General features: G+C 36.9%; 1 protein-coding gene across 1 annotated transcript; it reads right to left on the minus strand.

Annotated features, from left to right (window-relative positions):
• Positions 1-1,219: 1,219 nt before the first annotated feature.
• ABHD17B (abhydrolase domain containing 17B, depalmitoylase) lies at positions 1,220-12,758 on the minus strand. Its single transcript, XM_010174859.1, has 3 exons — positions 12,287-12,758; positions 3,782-3,961; positions 1,220-2,739 (listed from the first exon to the last, which is right to left on the minus strand). The coding sequence occupies exons 1-3, from the start codon at positions 12,751-12,753 to the stop codon at positions 2,520-2,522; spliced, it is 867 nt and encodes a 288-aa protein (XP_010173161.1). The 5' UTR covers positions 12,754-12,758; the 3' UTR covers positions 1,220-2,519.
• Positions 12,759-18,139: the final 5,381 nt, after the last annotated feature.

Consider the following 18,139-nt stretch of genomic DNA (forward strand, 5'->3'; position numbering starts at 1 on the left):
CAGTCCATTGTCAATTTCACCAAAATGCCAGTTTAAGGACAAAGACAACTGCCATGTCAAGTGTTTTCCTCCTAGCTGCAACAACTCAGAGTTGCTTTATGTTTGTAAGAAGTTTGTTGCCATAATACGATTCTCAATGCAAGCCAGGCTGTGCCTAAAACCAATTTTTATTCCTTCAGTAAACAACTCGTCTGAAAAATCTAGGTGTAAAATACAAATCAAAACAAATGGGAAATCATTAACCATGCATAAGCGGTCCCAAAGAGACCAGAACCTTTACTTACCAGTGTAATCCTGCACAGCTGCATCTACTGAAGACAAAACACTGTTAGGCTTTTTGTTCTGCTTCAACAAAACACAGAAACAAAAGCATCAAAATTGCTAAGCCACCTTTTCTGTCTTTTCAATTACAGGATGCCGTAACATTCCCTAGCAAAATCAGATAGTTCTTGTGATGACACTTGATCATTTGCTTGCAATTTGCAATACTATCAGCCAATCTGTATCACTTACTGCAGTTCTACTTTTTTTTTTTTTTTTTTTTTAGAATTTTTGAGGATGCTCAAAATGGACTTCATTCATCACAAGCAAAGCATTTAAACACTTAATGGTAACGATTTCCATCTAAACCAGAGATAGTGGCTGGAAGGTACTAAGAAAATGAAATCAAACTATGTACAGAGTATGATGTAATAAAACTAAGTCACACATCTATTTAAGCACACTTTCACCCGCAAAATCTTGGATTAGGATGAAAATCTTTAAGTCTAAAATTATTGCACCTGAATACTAATCTAAAGTTCAGAAAACATTGAAGCATACTTGATCAAAAAGACAAACAGGAACCCACTTGCTTGAGAACAAATTCAAATTTCTTTCTGTTCAAATGACAAACCAAAGAGCACAAGACATCACTGATGATTTCAGAGAAAGCTAAATTTCAATTAATTACAGGAGAATGTAAACAGCTCTGCAGCAGAAAATATGCTGAACAGCAGAAAGAAGTAAGATGAGGCATGGGGGTGGGACTGTGGTCAGAACAGTACCTGCTGATAAAGAAGTGTGCTGACAATTCATAACAAAGAGTTACTGCTTTAGTTCTCAGATTTCCTAGACTAAATAGAGAGTTGCTTATTATTTTGGTATGCAAGCAACTGGTGCTACTTCTTAAAAAAAAAAAAAAAAAAAAGAAAAAAAAAAAAAGGAAGAGCAGCAAGTGTGTAGAATATTTTTTACTGTTAACCAACACATCTTAACCAAAGTTTTCACAATACTTGAAGCTACATTTAAATGTACAATAGTCTCAATCACAAAAAACCAAGCAGAACAATTACACTACATAAGGCCTTAAAATGAGAAGCACAGTGTGTATTGTTGGAATATTACTTTGTTTACAGATAGGCTACATATCATTAAGTTTATTTTTCTTAGTTTTATTCAAGCAAAATGCATTCAAAGGAAAGGCAACTTACAAAGTTTATTTTACTACCAGTTAATAGAAAAATGTCAACATTCTCTTCTTGCCTGTCCCCCCACCCCATCCAGGTGCAATTAGTAAAATTTCCATACAATACTCAATAAACAATAAGCTTTTACACTAAATATCCAAAAGTAAGCTTGATCAGAGAACTGCAAACTTGCAAATTGTTTATTACAAAGTTGAATAAACTTCAAAGTTCTTTCTAATGAAATACTGCATCTCTACGCAATCAATGATTAAACCCACGTTGTCCACAAAGCCTTCTAGGTTCCAAAAGTCTTAGTGGTTTCAGTGAAGTACTTAGTGGCCTCAGTAGCAATTACGTGAATGATATTTATGTTACAACAATGATAACTTGCATCATTGTTTTGGCAAGATTAGGACGGCTGAGAAGATAAATTTAACCTGAAAAGTAAGGGACAACACAAGAACAAAACAACTAAAGTAAAACTAACCACAAAAGATACAAAAAATATGGAAAGAGAGATCTATTTTGACCCCCTCCCCCTATAACAGGGCATGGGTCATTTCCAGTGACTGTCTATTCTTATTACATACATCAGTATTTGTTCAAATTTCATGGCTATTACATTTTTACAGAACAACTGCTCAGAAGTCTGGTTTTTAATTTACACCTGTGCAACAGAGTAAGTCACAGTACATTTTGAGATGTTTAAAAAATATTTATAAACTTGGTTTTGATACGCTAAAGCATTTGGCATCATTTTACAGCATTTGATTTTATATAATTAAAATTTCATACAGTACTCCTTGTGATTTTTTTTTTTTACATCTGAGAATAAAAAAACCTCACACAAAGTAATATGAACTGCCAAGCTCAACTGCATGATCATGTAATTCCAGTTTATAATACTGGTTTTAAAACCTTCATTAATTATGTTGACAAATCGTTACCTGTACATTTAATGAAGGCAATTAAGATGATTTGAAAACACAACCTTCAGGTTTTATGTTATGTATTTATCACGGTGTGCAGTTCTGCAGTGAAATGAAAAAGCATGTAAATATACAAAGAAAATTACAAGTTCACCAGTTCCTGTGACACAAACTGTTTTAATCTTTCAAGGTACTGTCCATAGAGTTCCACATCATTATGGCCCGCTCCTTCTACCCACAGTGGTTCTACAGGTCTCTGGCAACGCTCAAATAATGCTAGGCCATGTGAAAAGTCAATTACTTCGTCTTCAGTCCCATGGATTATTAACACAGGAGATGTTATTTTAGAAATTTTGTCAATGCTGTAAGAAAAAGATTGTATCTATGAACACAGTGAGCTTTACTAAAACTTTTTGAAGAAGTGAGCAACTGTTAATTTCACTTTTTAATTACACATTGTAGTTTTAACAATTTAATTCTGAAATTGCTTAAATCATTAGAAAATTGTATCTTATCAACACCTTGGAAGCCACTACAGTAGCACATGTAAAGCCACATAGAAAGGAAAAACACTACTGGAAACTATTAGGATCAAATAGCAGAGCAATCCATCTAAAAGTGGTATTCTTTACCATGTTCACTCAAAAAAAAAAAAAAATCACAATCACTGGACTGATGGAAATATTACTGCAGAGTTTTTTCAGCTAAAAAGTGCTTGTCAGAAGCGAAAGAACTTTAGCACTTAAAGTTTTACCATCTATGTGGAAAAAAGTCTTTGAAGATAGATGCTGAAATACAAGTAATTCTTTGAGACAAGTGTACCAGTTTGTAATGGCCAACTAGTGGCATAGTTCTGAAATACAAGACAGGAATTTTCTTCAGTTAAGGTCTACTTAGTTTTCCAGTCTTTGCTACTTACAGAAACATAAGCAAAACACTTTGTTCACAGTTACCCAGATTAACAATTCACTGGACTGGAACTGCTTGTTAGAATTAGTGGGAGGTTGTGGAGTCTCCTTCTCTGGAGACATTCAAAACCCGCCTGGATGCCTTCCTGTGTGATCTCATTTAGGTTCCTGCTCTGGCAGGGGGATTGGACTGGATGATCTTTCGAGGTCCCTTCCAATCCCTAACATTCTGTGATTCTGTGAAACTAATTACTTCTTCAACAGATACCCAATGAAATGATTAGAGATGTGAAAAACAACGTAGATTTACAGTTACGTAAAGTCCTTCAAATCAAGTATTCCGCATTGTTGTTATTCACTCTGATTTTTCCCCCAACTAATTTTTTTAAACCTTTTAAAGAAATTTCAGAGAATTTGCCATATTACTTGTTTCCCGAGTCTAAAACTTCTGTAATAGAGAAAGATGCATGCAGAATAAAAAAATCCTGCAACTTACTTTGGGAATGCATCAAAGCAATAGGTCTTCTTCGTATCAGGAAAAGCTACTCGCATTCCTGAGGTCAGTGGAGAATGAAGAATTACAGCAGCACTTTCATATCTAGCAGCAAGGTCCACAGATGGTACTGTTCCTATACTCTGGCCATATATAATCACATTTTCAGGGCGGATTCCGTACCTAGAAAATTAAAAAAGTTAACAAAATGATATATAAAGTGAAACAGACAAAACAGTAACTATACAGCAAGGCAAAAAAAAGGATTTCTGAAGACAAAAACTTCCTGAAGAGGATAAACTATGAAACAGGAGCTGGCAGAAGAATAGGCAAGTATGTTCTATAACATTCCTGACCTACAGAGACAATTATTTTCTCTGTATTTGCAGTAATTTTTTTTTCCTTGTGCTTGAATGATACTGAAATATGGGTTTATTTTTTTTAAATATGGATTTGTGAATGCAGTTGTGACTTGTATACTAGTTGAAAGCCTTTACTGGTAACTCTAGTGGACCTAAAACAGAAAACTGATTAGACACATTAGACGCTCTATGGATATCACCAAGTGGAGCATGGTCAAATATGCAAAAATTTGGTTGGATTTACTCTTCTGACTGATAAAAACTGCAAGCCAGTAACATTGCTCAGCAATTTAGTGGGACCTAAAGCATGCCCATACAGACAGTGGTCAGAATATTATGCATTCTGAGTAATAGCTGAGGTGCTTCTTTCTTATCACAGTTGATTTTACATGCAAGTTAGCAAGAGGAATACCCACCCTCACCCACAATTAAGACAGCCCAATAAGCACTACAAAATTAAAGTCAAAGCCTCTCTCCTAGTAAGATGGAAACACTATTTTTTTCAGTATTTATCTGAGGTAAACCGAAGAGTCATGAAACATCTAGTTAACACAAAAGTCAGGGTTAACACATTTTCAGCATCAGCGTGGGTACAAACAGTAGCTGGTTCCCAAGGAGCACTGGTAAAGCCTCTAAGCAGAACGTTATGCTGGCAAGAACAGTGCCTGCAGCAGAAGTGAGCTGCTGATACATTGACCTATACTAACAAACTACTCCTGCAAAAGTGTATCTATCTGGGTACCTCTGTTTAACTTAATTGGGAAAGGATGTATCTTAAATAGGAAGAGATACTGCACTGCATTAAAAAAACAAACAAACAAACAAACAAAAAAAACCTCAAAACAAACCCACCAAAAAAACCCAAACTTGATTATTCTCATGTCCTATCAGAAGCTTGTTAAGCTTGTTCAGCTTTCTGAGTTAGAGCAGACTATCCCAACGCCGCTGTGCAACAGCATGAGGCAAGCTTAGTATTTGCCAACTGACTCTAAACGTAAAAGGACTGACAATCAACTGTTTTCAGCTGAAGGAAAGTGCAACCATTACCTCTCCTGTAACAAACGCACACAGCTTTTCTGTCAAAGATAGATAAAAACACCCCCACCCACAAAGGAGTTCTCAAATTAGTACATTTTGCATACCTCCAGTAAAGCCAGGGAAACAGATAATAAAAATTGTCCAGTATCTCATAAACATTGCAAAATAATGGTATAGGTTACCAAACACTAAAAATAGTAAAGTCTAAAAGCATCTAAATCAGGAACATCAGGAAAAAAGATGTTTCATATGTACCAAGATATTCAAATTACCAACCACCAAAACCCAAAAATCCACAAGTACTTTTTCAATAAACCAGAAAACTTGTCCTGTGTGTTACATCAGTTCATAATAAACAGTTAATAATAAAAAACTAGGAAGATTTCAATAAAAATCACATCTCTGTATTACTAAAATGTAAGTATCGCTGGCAGAATTAATTAGGCACATTAATAAGCTGTCTAAATTGGGGTTAAAATCCACTGCTCAGATAACATTGTATATTTAACTATTCATCTATTTATTTAAAATGTGTTCTGCTCAAGTAAAACAGAAAAGCTGTAAAAGTATTAGCACAAATACATTTATAGTATCTATCTGTATCATGACTACATAATTACTATCAGCATTTCCTAGGAGTTTCTAGGATCATAATAAAATTAAAAGATTTCTAAAACACTAAGATGCACTCATCAGCCTGGAACTACCTACTACAAGTCCTCTGCCACACAACAGTTCCCAGAGAATAAAAAAATTCAAGCAGTCTGATTAACAAAGATTTTCTCGAAATTCCAACACACAAAAATACAATAAATTAAAGCTCTGAAACAAAAACAAATACAAGGTCTTCACTATTTCTGCATCTCTTCCGAAACACCTGAAAACAGCCTAGCACCTATCCTTTTACAATTAATCTCCCAATTCAAAATAATTCAAATCACATGTGTCCATTCTGAAGGTACAGTATGGCTTTCTATCCCTTTTGTATAAACTGAACAAAACCCACATTAAAACCTGACACTTTGCATCATCAGTATGGCAAGGAGTTTGCACAGCACTTTATGACATAACATAGTTCTCAAATAAAAAACTTCGCAAATTATCCCATTCACTATTGAGTGTTACAAGATGCAAGTGACTGCACACAAATTTAAAGCAAAACTTAAAAGTGTATTTCGGAGCATATATTCTCCTCGTCCTCATTATTCTTCCCCCTATATTTGGATTCAAATCCTTCAGCCTAGACAGCTAAATATTATCTACAAAAAGTAATCCAAGAAAAGCATTTAGTATATACAGCTTAAAGTAATCCGTTCTCCATCGCAGCTAACAGATTGCCTTCACAGCACCCACCAGAAACTGTTTGTTTTGCAGTCTGGAAATTAAAATAGCGAGGCTAATCACCAAAAGCGGTGGTCCAAAGTAGTCAAGACTTTTGAATATTCTGCTTTGAATAAAACAAAATAAAACCAAACCCCAAAACAAAAAACCCAAGAAGCTTAGCAACCAGAGAACATGTGCTGTGTCTATCTCCAGTCTCCTCTCTTCTCTTGAACAGGCTTCTGAAAAGTTTGGGGAAAAAGGAAGAGCTGAACTGTCCCTCAGTTCCCTTCTCCCAAAAGTACCACTTTCCAATCTAAAATGGAAGAATTATTGAAAAGAAAACTGTTGCTAAACTCCCTAGTCATAAAATTAATCTGCTCCTCCTTTTGAAAGTCCTGTAAACTCCAGGAAGATTGGTAGAAAATTATTAATTGATACACACCTAGTCTCCCAAATAAGCAAGTGTCAAATCAAGAGAAAAAGTGTCAGTAATATTGTTCTCTTAATCTGTGTCTTAGAATTACAGGCCATACTGAGGAAGGGGAACATGACAGTTACAGAGCCATATGCTGTAAGTAGGTGTTCTGGTCACAAGAGCTCAAAGACACGCTGTAAAAACCATTCATATCTTTGAAAGTTCATTATGTTGATCACAGGAGCAATGTAAACACTATTGTCTACTCAAGCAATCTTAGATAACTTGTGTCAGAACAGTCAGCCCTTCAGTCTGTTGGTGGTGGTAACGGTGGGTTGGTTTTTTTTTTACATTTATGGGTTTTTTTAAGCCATAATCACTAGAAAGGACCTTGTAACAAAATCTTTAAAGTAGCTGTGCACAAACATACCTTCTCAGAGAAAGCACTCTTCCCCAGGGACAAATTATTCTGGACTGAATCTGGTATGAAATGCAGAGTATTTTTTGCAGTTTAAAGACTGCCCACAACATTTTTCTCTTTTCCATGACAATTGAGATTTCAATTATTTTCAACGCCTGATTCATCTCTTATATTCATGCATCTAAGGGCCACTTGCCTGGAAAGCACATAGAACTTGAAGTGCAGTTTTTACATAGAGTCATAGAATGGTTTGGGTTGGAGGGAATTTTTAAAGGCCATCTACTCCAACCTCTCTGCAATGAGCAGGGACATCTTCAACTAGATCAGGCTGCTCAGAGCACCACTGAACCTGACATTGAAAGTTTTCAGGGATGGGGCTTCTAATCACCTCTCTGAGCAACCAAACAAAACTAAATGTGCCTCTTGACCTAAGTTTGCTAGTGTCCACACAGAGTGTCTGAGCATTCACAACCTTCTGCACTATCATCACACTAAAAGTACAGGTTAATGTCATCAGGAAGCTAAGCTAACGCCAAACAGAAAAGAACCATTTTCCTATTCGCATCTTCAGCCACATGTTGCCCCTCACTGAGATCCACCAACTAGTTTAGCAAGCTAAATTAATCTCTTCTGGGAGTAGGGGAGCAACTACTTTTCTGCTCCTTTGTGCTGCCTATCTTCAGGGCCAGTCAAGACATGACATGCCATTGGTAGGTTAAAGCAAGGAGCAAGCCACTAAATTGTTATAACTGTACCATCAGACCCCTCCTTAGAATCAGGGCCAAGCTAATACAGGGCAAGTAATGAAGCCAGTATCCTCTTCCGTGAGCCTACATATGCTGATCAGATATAGATGGTCTCTTGTAAAAGAGGCAAACCTGACCACTCCTGCCTGATCTTTTCAGCTTCTGGCAGGGAAAAAAAGAATTGCTAAACAGCAATTAAATAGTCTTTTTGTCCCTTTGTGACAAACTTCACCATGTACTGTAGCAGAAACTCTTTCACTATCTCCTTTATATTTCTGTCTCTGTAATAAGACCTTTTCTGCACTTTATTAAACACTTATCTTAGTGGCAGTCCACCTCTTTTCCATCCCTCCTTCCTCCTTTTTTTTTTTTTTTTTCCTCTCCATAGAATCATAGAACAGTTTGGGTTGGAAGATGATCTAGTCCAGCCCCCTGCCATAGGCAGGGACATCTTTCACTAAATCAGGTTTCTCAAAGCCCTGTCTGACCTTACCTTGAACACTTTAATTGGATATATACGTCACCTGCACTGGATATTCACCATATTAAATACTTTCAGTGGATACACATCACATTACCATGACGCGCAATATGCGAACTACAAAACGTGAGTCTGGCTTAATGAGTGTATTTTTGAGATGTGTAAACTTCAGTTATCTTTAACAACCAAATACTAGCTGAAGTTACCATACTGTACTATACTATACAGGCTCTTAGAGTACCAGCCATTTTGCCTTTGATATACCTAAAGGGACACAGAAAGCAATTTATTTTTTCACTTCTGAACTACTGCTGTTAATCTAGAAGGCTTGCTCACTTTACAATAATAAAGTATCAGTGAAATCAATGTTAGAAGGGTACATTTACAATAGTACCTCTCAGGGTCACACTAATGAAGAGGTGCAATAGATGCTCTAGAGAGGCTACTCTTTGTCAAGCTATTGCAATACACACATTTCACCAACTGACAGTAATGCTTGGGGCACAAGGAACAAGGGGGATCCTGAGGGAATTTTCAATGCACGTTTCAGAACCTTTTGTTATCACACACAACACAGGAAATTACAGCTGCAAATTGCAGAACATGAAGGGCATGAACATCCTCCACACCTTTAACTATCAACATTCCAGAGCATTAATAAAATTCATGAGTGTACAGCTCTTCCTCAACTCAGATGCACATTCCCCTTCTTGTGTATGCAACGTGTAACACTGCTAGAAGAAAAAGGGAACTGTTTTATGGGAGGCAAGCCCACTGACCACGCATGCAGTAATCAACAAACTGTACCTCTTCTGCCCCTCTCATGATGGTTTGGTCTTTTCTAAACCTTACAATGCTACCAGCACATTTGTTTTATTGCCAAGATTTCTTTTCATGATAAATTGAGCTACTTTTCCCTATGAATTTAAATAAAAGCTCAATTTCTCTCCAGACATTCAAAGTTAAGACACCTCATCTTCTAGCAGAAAACCTCCTACTTTTTAATTTAAAAGATATGTAATTTGTGAATTCTCAAAAGAACACTTTCAGCAATCATCCAAATAAATTTTATATTATTCCTATATTTTGCTGTTCAAATTATGGATATCCTGTCCACTTTGACCCATCAGTCTGACGGTGAGATTTACCCTTCATTTTTTCAATTATTATACAGCCCATGATGAGCAAAAATGAAAAGACTTTGGCTTCTTAAAGGTAAATCTGGTCAGGAGACAACTCTGGCAAGTCTTCAGGTTTCTAAATGAGCACCACTTGCCCTGCATTTGCCTGGGGCTGGTTAAACCTTTCCACCCTTGCTAGGGTGTCATCAAAGGCCTTCAGAGACCAGAACAGCAGAAAATAGGCGTATCCCAAAATGACTCCTGGCACTTCAACACTTGGTAGCTATGACAGTAAGAAAAAGAATGTCCTCACTTGCAGCTTTTCTATAGTCCCATGCACATGAATATGCAATAATGTACAACTTTCCCAAACATGATAGCAGTGAATCACCTTGCCTTCTTTCATAGTCAGCATCCACATGGATAGCTACTGCTTCCTATTAAAATATTCAAAGCAGGTAAAGAATTGGGACACAATTCAGAATCTGCATCTGATATTTACCTCTTCTGATATGCTGCCAAATTAGCTTTCTGCATTCATTTACATGAATGATAATATTCACATAACCTTACAGCAACCACTTCTAAGAAAGTGGTGTTGGGTCAATCTCACCATCACTCTCAATATTAGTTCCAGAGTATTTTACCCTAGCTGTCCAGTCCCCACTGGACAGTTGGGCCAATTTACAGATGACCAACTGGACTGTCCTTCCAAGATATAAACCAACACATTAACATGTCTCCACCACAAGCAGCTGTGTTGACTGGGGAATGAAGTCCACATCAGCATTTCAATTACCCCAGAAACAGGCTTTAATGCTGGGTTCTAAGATCCCACTTCTCAGGACAGGGAATGCAGGGAACTGTGGCTGGCTGTGAACAACCTCCCGCAAAGGTAATTTCTCCATTCTTTTCTTCATCCCATCACCATCTGTGAGGCATTGTTTAAAAGTTGAAGATCCCTTTCTTCTTTCATCCCATCAACATGAATTTCAAAGGAGTTAGAGCTATACTTGCATCTATCCTGCAAACAATCTGCTGAATTAATTTTTTTCACAGAACACATATTATAAAATGTTAAAGATGGTGCCAGTGTAACACTGACAGAACAGGCTTTGCTAGAAAAGTTAATCAATGCTGCAGCAAATGCTCAAAGGCTCTATTCTGGTCCAGATATTCATCAAGCATTTAAACACAGTTAAGCACTGTCTCAGGGCTCAAGAGAATAGCCTGGACGGGTAACCAAATTGTGTGAGCCAGTATAACTTCTCCTTGCTACATTCAACATTCTGATACAAGGACAAGATCAGGTCTGCCAACTGGACAGTTGTTGGAAGTACCACAGAGGAAACTAGTAATATTAACCACTTTTTAAGCCATGGAAAAAAACTCAGTTCACGTTTGTGAAATCTAGAAGTTGAGCAGACCAAGCCAAGCTCTATACATTCTACAGAATTACATATTTCTAAAGGAGGTTTTGAGACAAAATACAAATGCAGACAGAAAATGGGATCAAGGTGAGGTCATTCCTGAATGGAAGAGGGAAAAGCAGCTCTACATTAAATTTAAAGACTTTCACAGCTCTTTGGTGCAAAGTACACAACGTCATGGGAGTTCTTTTGGTGAACATCTCTTCTTATGATCATATAATATTGCACAAAATAATCTTTTTGTAGTTTGCTTACTTGTAACACAAGAAAAATATGGCTCTAAATGGAACAAACCATGGTGAAAAGTGCTCTCAAATTTAAGAAGTGGGTATTCACCATTGCATTTACTCGGGGCCTGGGATTCTTAACTGTATCAAAAAATGCCTTCAGAGACTTTCATTTTATTACTCTGTCTCCCTAAAACTAGAGGCTGAGAACACAGAAAATGCTGAAATGACATCTTTCCAATTTGCATTTTTTTCCTTCTCCAGTTTTAATCCATTTGAGCTAACAGCACTGATTAAAATTCCTGGTTTTTGTTCCCACCATAATGTATTTACACAGATCAATTACAACTTCTCCCACACATTATATTTTGTCAAAAGCATCTTTTTGTTTTATATTGAAAGTTATCTTTGGAAACGTTGTAGCTGCTAGTCTGAATTCTGAAACAAAGGTGGTCTGAACACCATACAAATCCAAACAGAGTCTCTCCAGGTTCTCTTACAATACCTTTTCCACTGCTCCTCTACAAAAAAAAAATAAAACTAGGTGATGGAATTATCTGAAAAAACAACCTGCATTTTTTCGCACTCACAGCACACCAGTGGCTCAGTTCCTGGTGAATCAATTATTATAGGTTTTTCCTATCTTCTGAGATTTCCAACTGAGAAGATCCCAAACTGTCACAATAAGAATTATCTTTCAATCATTCAAGACTGAAACATAATTTTCTTAAACTTAATACAACTTCATTTTCTCTATTATATCATTACTATATACTGATCCTGCTCAATACTTACAATGCCTTCAGCATAAGGCATCACCAATCAGCTTGGATATGAAGCCATTAACCCTAAAATACAGCATTCCAGTTTAAACTACCAATGCAGATTAAGTACAACCACTTGAAAAGCACAGTGTTAAATAAAAATGGCAACTGATGTCTTACCTTGTCCTAAGAGCCACCCAAGCAGCATCAATGTCAGCATACAGATTCTTCTCTGTTGGCTTCCCAGAACTTGCACCATATCCAGAATAATCATATGAGAATATGTTGCAATTAATCCGTGAACCCAGTCCTATGTAAAAGCTGCTCATCTGACCTAGGTCAACAGCATTTCCATGTGAGAAGAGCAAAGTATACTTGGCGTTAGGTGAGCAACGCACAAACATACAGGCAATCCTGTTACCTTTACTTGTTCTAGTCATGAAGCACTCAATGGCATCTTTTTCTCTAGAAGAATATTGCCAGTCTGCTCGCTCCGAGAGATGTAAAGTCCAGCGACTACCACTCTCATCACACATCAATGTGTACGTGGGATCAGGAGGTAAGAATGCCAGTTTGGAGGCAATTTTCCCTGGGCATGGTGGACAACAGAACAGGCAACACAGTTCACTAAAGGAAAGATTATTCATCTTCTGGTCTGAAACAGGAAGAGAGAATGGTATCAGTTTCTAGTTACAATCCCATATATAAAAAAGAAAAAAAAAGAAAAATTCATAGAAAATGTAAACTTAACCTCTCCAGAAAATAATATTTCATTTTAGTGGAAACATTTAACAAAGCATAGATTTAAATACGTATGTAAATTCCTATACAGTAGCTTATTTAATAATATTAGCTACTTTACAATGAGACCTGACAGATATTAAAAGTAAAATATGATTACCTAGGGTAAGAACAAGCATGAGTTTTGGACTCCCTCATCTTAAGCTAGTATGAGAAGTGTTCATCCCATTGACAAATACATACATTATAAAGAACAACTACAATATGTTCCATTTATTGCAGGATACTAAAGCTATGCAGATGTCTCCAGGCAAAAATCATTACAGCACTTCCTAAATACAGAGAATAAGTATTTCAGTCGTGTGTTATGGGCTCCTGCAAGCAATATCAGTAGTATGAAACGTGCATGAAGGTCAAAACTTAGAAGGCAAAACAAGACGCTTCTGATGGCTTAGCAAACACTGCAGACCTTCAGTACACTAAAATCCAGCCATAAACTCTCCCTTGCTCCACATACTGGCTGACATAAATGTTTCCAAACCATTCAAAGAAATTATTAGCTAAGGTTTCCTGTATTTTGCATAGGAATGGGGATTATATTAATGATATTACTATTTTAATTTCGTACTTTAACAAAAACATCCCAAACTAAATGCTCTATCACAGATATTTGGAAAATCAATATAACTACACCACCAATTCAAAGAACTGGTTAAAAGAGCGGGGGGGGGGGGGGGAGTAAACAGACATACACTTAAAGCAAGCTAGGTAAAGATACAGTTGTTCTGAAAAGCAGGCATTGTGCCCTCTTAATTTACAAGAGAGAGAAGGGATGGGGGAAAAATATCCTTTGTTATGACAATACTTCTTCTCAGGGGTAGGAAGAGCAATGAAATCTGCCAAGAGCCATGCTGGAAACCTGCACACCTAAGATAAGCATTTACACTACTTTGCTTGTGTTAAGGCATCTGACGTTGCATCTCAACATCAACTTTTCCATCCCAAATCTATCCACAAGTCTCAAGCTCAGTTCCTGCCAGGTCACTGCAAACAGAAACACTCTCAGAGTTTCATGTACCAGCTTTGACGGTACAACTTTTCCCAAGTTTACAAATGGGAACAAAACAAGCCGATTTCTGAGGGTCACCGTCCCATGCAATTTCAGAAACTGTTGGGTAATTCAACAACAAAAACTTACTGCTAACTATAATACTTAGCAATATTTGGAGCGTATTTAAAAGTTTGTCCTCTAACTTATATACAAGCAGTTTTCACACCTATATAAATTTCTGTTTAGAAAAGCTTCAAGGATGCTGCTGTAAGAACTGATAAATATACCTCACAGAACAACTAACCGTACTTTGGGTGTGTGAATGGTCTCTTCCCTGTGGCAGAGCATGAATGCATACTGCACCCAATGTTACAGAGAGTATACTCGTACAGTAGTGAACACAGGCACAGCAAGACAGTCCAATCAACAGCATGAGCATTCTTGGAACACCACTCCTCTCTGCAGGGCACAAACCCACCATGTTTTTGGCCAAGGCTGCTACAGCCAAGTGCTTTTACCCCGAGCCTCTAGTTTTCTTTAAAACAGAGTGAAATCACAGATTCTCAGATATGGGTGGCCCACGCTACCAATTCAGAGGAGGTGGCAGGAAGGGTGCACTGCACTGACCACCTTCCATAACAAAGTAGATTGTCTCTTAAATAAAGATCCTGAATAAAATTACCATATTCCTGACAGCTAAAGAAGCAAGAACCTCGTGTATTTATGTAATCAGCACAAGTAGTCACTCAAATTTGGAATAGCTCATCTGTTCCTTGCCAGGTGAGATTTCTGGACATTAAGTTTAATTTTAACCTGCAAGACAGAACAAGAAGTGGCAGATGTCTATGGAAGAGGTCTAGGAAATGGCAAAAGGCTTGGGCTGTCTCATACACAGGAAAAACTCAATGTTTTTATTTTCCTTCTTTACTTCTCTTACAACTTGTAAGCACCAGAGAAGTAACTTCATTCAGCTCTACTTAGAAAGTTCATGTTGACAGCCCAGAGGAACTGCTGTGATGCCTCAACAGGCTTTTTTTTTGCAAGAAGTGATTATGACCCAGTATTTAATCACACTTCTATTTCTATCAGAAAATATTAAACCAAACTGTTTCGAGTAAGTTTTCCCACCTTTTCAGAAAAGCTGAAGGCCAAAGCTAGATACAAAAATTTATTCTATGTGGGGAAAAAAAGGAAAAATATTATTTTATGTGAAACATTTAGAAGAATATGTACCTCCAAAAGTGAGGCATACCTGCCCTGTTCTGCCCAGGAACAGCAGATTGCGCTCTCTGCCAGCATACAATGATAGCTGCAGAATTTCTTACTTGTCAGAAAGAATTAAAACAGGAGTTTACATTATTTATAACTATAAACAGCCCAGCAACACTACAAATATGATCTCACTCAGGAAATATTTGCTATTTGTCAAAGTCATTGCAGAAGACTGGAAGCTGGCCTGTGGAATTCACACACATGGCAGTACTACAGTAACCACAGCTAATCAGCTGAGGTGGTACCGTGCCCCAAGACAGTTTAAATGTGCTAAAAACGGGCTGTTGCGACATATGGCAAATAACTTACGCTGAAGACCATGGCTAAAGTATTATTTCTGCCTATACTAGACTGTAACGTAGACTTCATATAATGTCCATTTAATCCAATGGAAACTCTGTCTACCGAAACTCAATATTCTGATTCCAGAGTTGTTCTCCATCTACACCACACCTAGCAACAACTACTTTCTTCAGTCAGAAGACCCAAGAAAAACAGCAGATCCCCATCATCACTAACTAAACAGATCTGAAAGAAAACACCTACTGCACTTCCTCAGGAGGATACCTTCAACTAAATGCAAACAATGTTGCAAACAACTGGAACTGGTTTGTCATTCATTGTATTCACATGAGTGTGTTCTTAACCTCCTGGATCTGGAATAGAACCAGGATGTCGGAGAGTCCCCAGGGCGTACAGAGTAATTCTGATATCACTGATTAAAAGTTCAACTGAATCAGCAATTCAGCTTAGTATTATCCATCAGACGTCATACTTTAACTTCAGCTAAACAGGCATTATCTTTCCTCAAGAGCTATGCCACTCAGGTACTTCTGAGTATGAGGGATTCTCCTCCCACCATAGTGGGTTTTTTAATATTCTTAATGTTAGCAAACATGTAACATGATTTTCTAATGATTCATTCAGAAATAAATTACTATGGTAAAAATTAAAAATTCATTTAGCATTACCCAACCTTGGTAAAAGCTTTGGAGATCAACAGTCTGAAGGGATCAATCATTTTATTAAGTCTAAAATATAATTTATGGCAAGTGAACAAGGTATCACAAGTGAAGTTGCATTAAAAATCACTCTACTAACAAATGGGCTTGATGTATGATTTATCGGGACTCTAACTGAAACCGGGGCAAAACCAACACTGACCACAAATTAATTACCTTAAGCAAACAGTTCCACAAGTACTGATGGGTAACTTTAATGGGACTCATTTGCCTAAGATATGTTGTGAATACCTAAGTTATAGTCTAACACCTTCTGAGCACATATGATGTAAATCTCTGTGCTCATTACAGTAGCATCGTCAGATGCAGAGATCAACACATCTCAACAACATAATTATTTCTCCTTCTATTTGTCATTTCAGTACTAATAAAGAAGCCGCTGCAGTTCTCTAAACACAGATCCTAATGCTGGTAAAATTACTATAAACAAAAAAATATAGTAAAATAAATATATTTACCCTTTAAAATTCTATTGCATTTTTCATGTAAATTAAGTAAGAAAATTCTGCGAAAGAAACTGTGGAAATTTGATAACTTCTGTTTCATCAAGAAAGGCTAAGAAATAAAACAGACTGAAGCAGCATCACCCACTCCTTCTGGGATAGCTTCTAAAAGGCACGTGAGATAATTTTATCAAATTTATCTCTTTAACTCTCTTATGAATAAAAAAGTAACATAGAAAATGACAAACATAAAACTGCCCACAGGCAGTAATTTCAATTCATTCTTTGGCAATTAACCTTTTCATTAAGGCTGACTGAAGAAGGGGGAAAAAGTCCATCTAATCTGAAAGAACACCTCAAATATTTATCTTGTGATTCCCAGGATAATACAAATGTAGTCCTTTCATATAAGCAATTATTCCTGCCCTCCTCCCTCTGTAAATCACAACGAGAGTGGTTCCCATTATTCACATCTTTGAGTACCTCACTATGAATTAGCCTCAAAAGCCCAACCCTTGCAAATGCTTATCTAGAAATCTTACATTTACATTAAACATAAATTATTCTAATTGTATATTTAAATTAATTTACCTATTTCATAGGAACTATTCACAAGAACAAAGTCAAACTCGTAAATACAGCTGCTGGTTTGTAAATTTTAGTGGTGTTCTAAGTGTAACAGGCAAGACAGTCAAATTGTTGTGGTTTTTTGTTTGGTTACTGTTTGGGTTTTGGTTTTTTGTTGTTGTTTAGATCATAATTTTTCATTCTACATGGCCGAAGTAAGAAACTGTAAAGCAGCTTTCCTCTCCCTTTCAGTGAACACAATGCAATGAAAACTTTAGTTCAAGCCACTACTCAAGCACTCATTTATTATATTAAAAATGTAACAATAGGGTATGAACACCTGCCGACTACTTCAACGGTTAAAGCAACAAAATACCTATAGGAAAAAAAAAAAAAATCAGTGTCCAATTAAGTATTATATAAAAGGATTAACCTAATAGAATTATTAAGAAAGAATACACAGTAGATCTGGAAAAGAACACAGAGGAAATCTGTTCAATAATAAAAAAGCTATACCAAGAAATACTGTTAAATAGCTCTTTAAGATGGTTTACAAAGAGCAAAACAACCTACATAAAACCAGAGAAGACTGTTAGGACCAAAACTTCATTTTGCTTAGTTTGATTTAAAAAATAAACAAATTCTAGCAATATTATAAATTTTAGCTTATATATAGAGACCTCCTTCTTCTGCTGGTTACTCTGTATACCTCAAAACCTAATGGCACACTTGGAAAAAGAAGAGGAATACAGGAAAATATTAAGTGAAAAATCTAGCCATTCCTTGTCAGCTAAAGAACAAACAGACTCTCTAAAGATCCCAGAGAGACAGCTGTGGGATTACCAGGGATTACAGGGTGTTTTTGCATGCTCTAAGCAAGACTGCACCACGGAGCTGCCCTGCTAACACCGTCCCCAAGCCCTTCTGCGCTCCGGCC

Source organism: Antrostomus carolinensis, unplaced genomic scaffold (genome assembly GCF_000700745.2).
Source record: "Antrostomus carolinensis isolate BGI_N321 unplaced genomic scaffold, ASM70074v2 scaffold25270, whole genome shotgun sequence".
NCBI classification, from domain to species: Eukaryota; Metazoa; Chordata; class Aves; order Caprimulgiformes; family Caprimulgidae; genus Antrostomus; species Antrostomus carolinensis.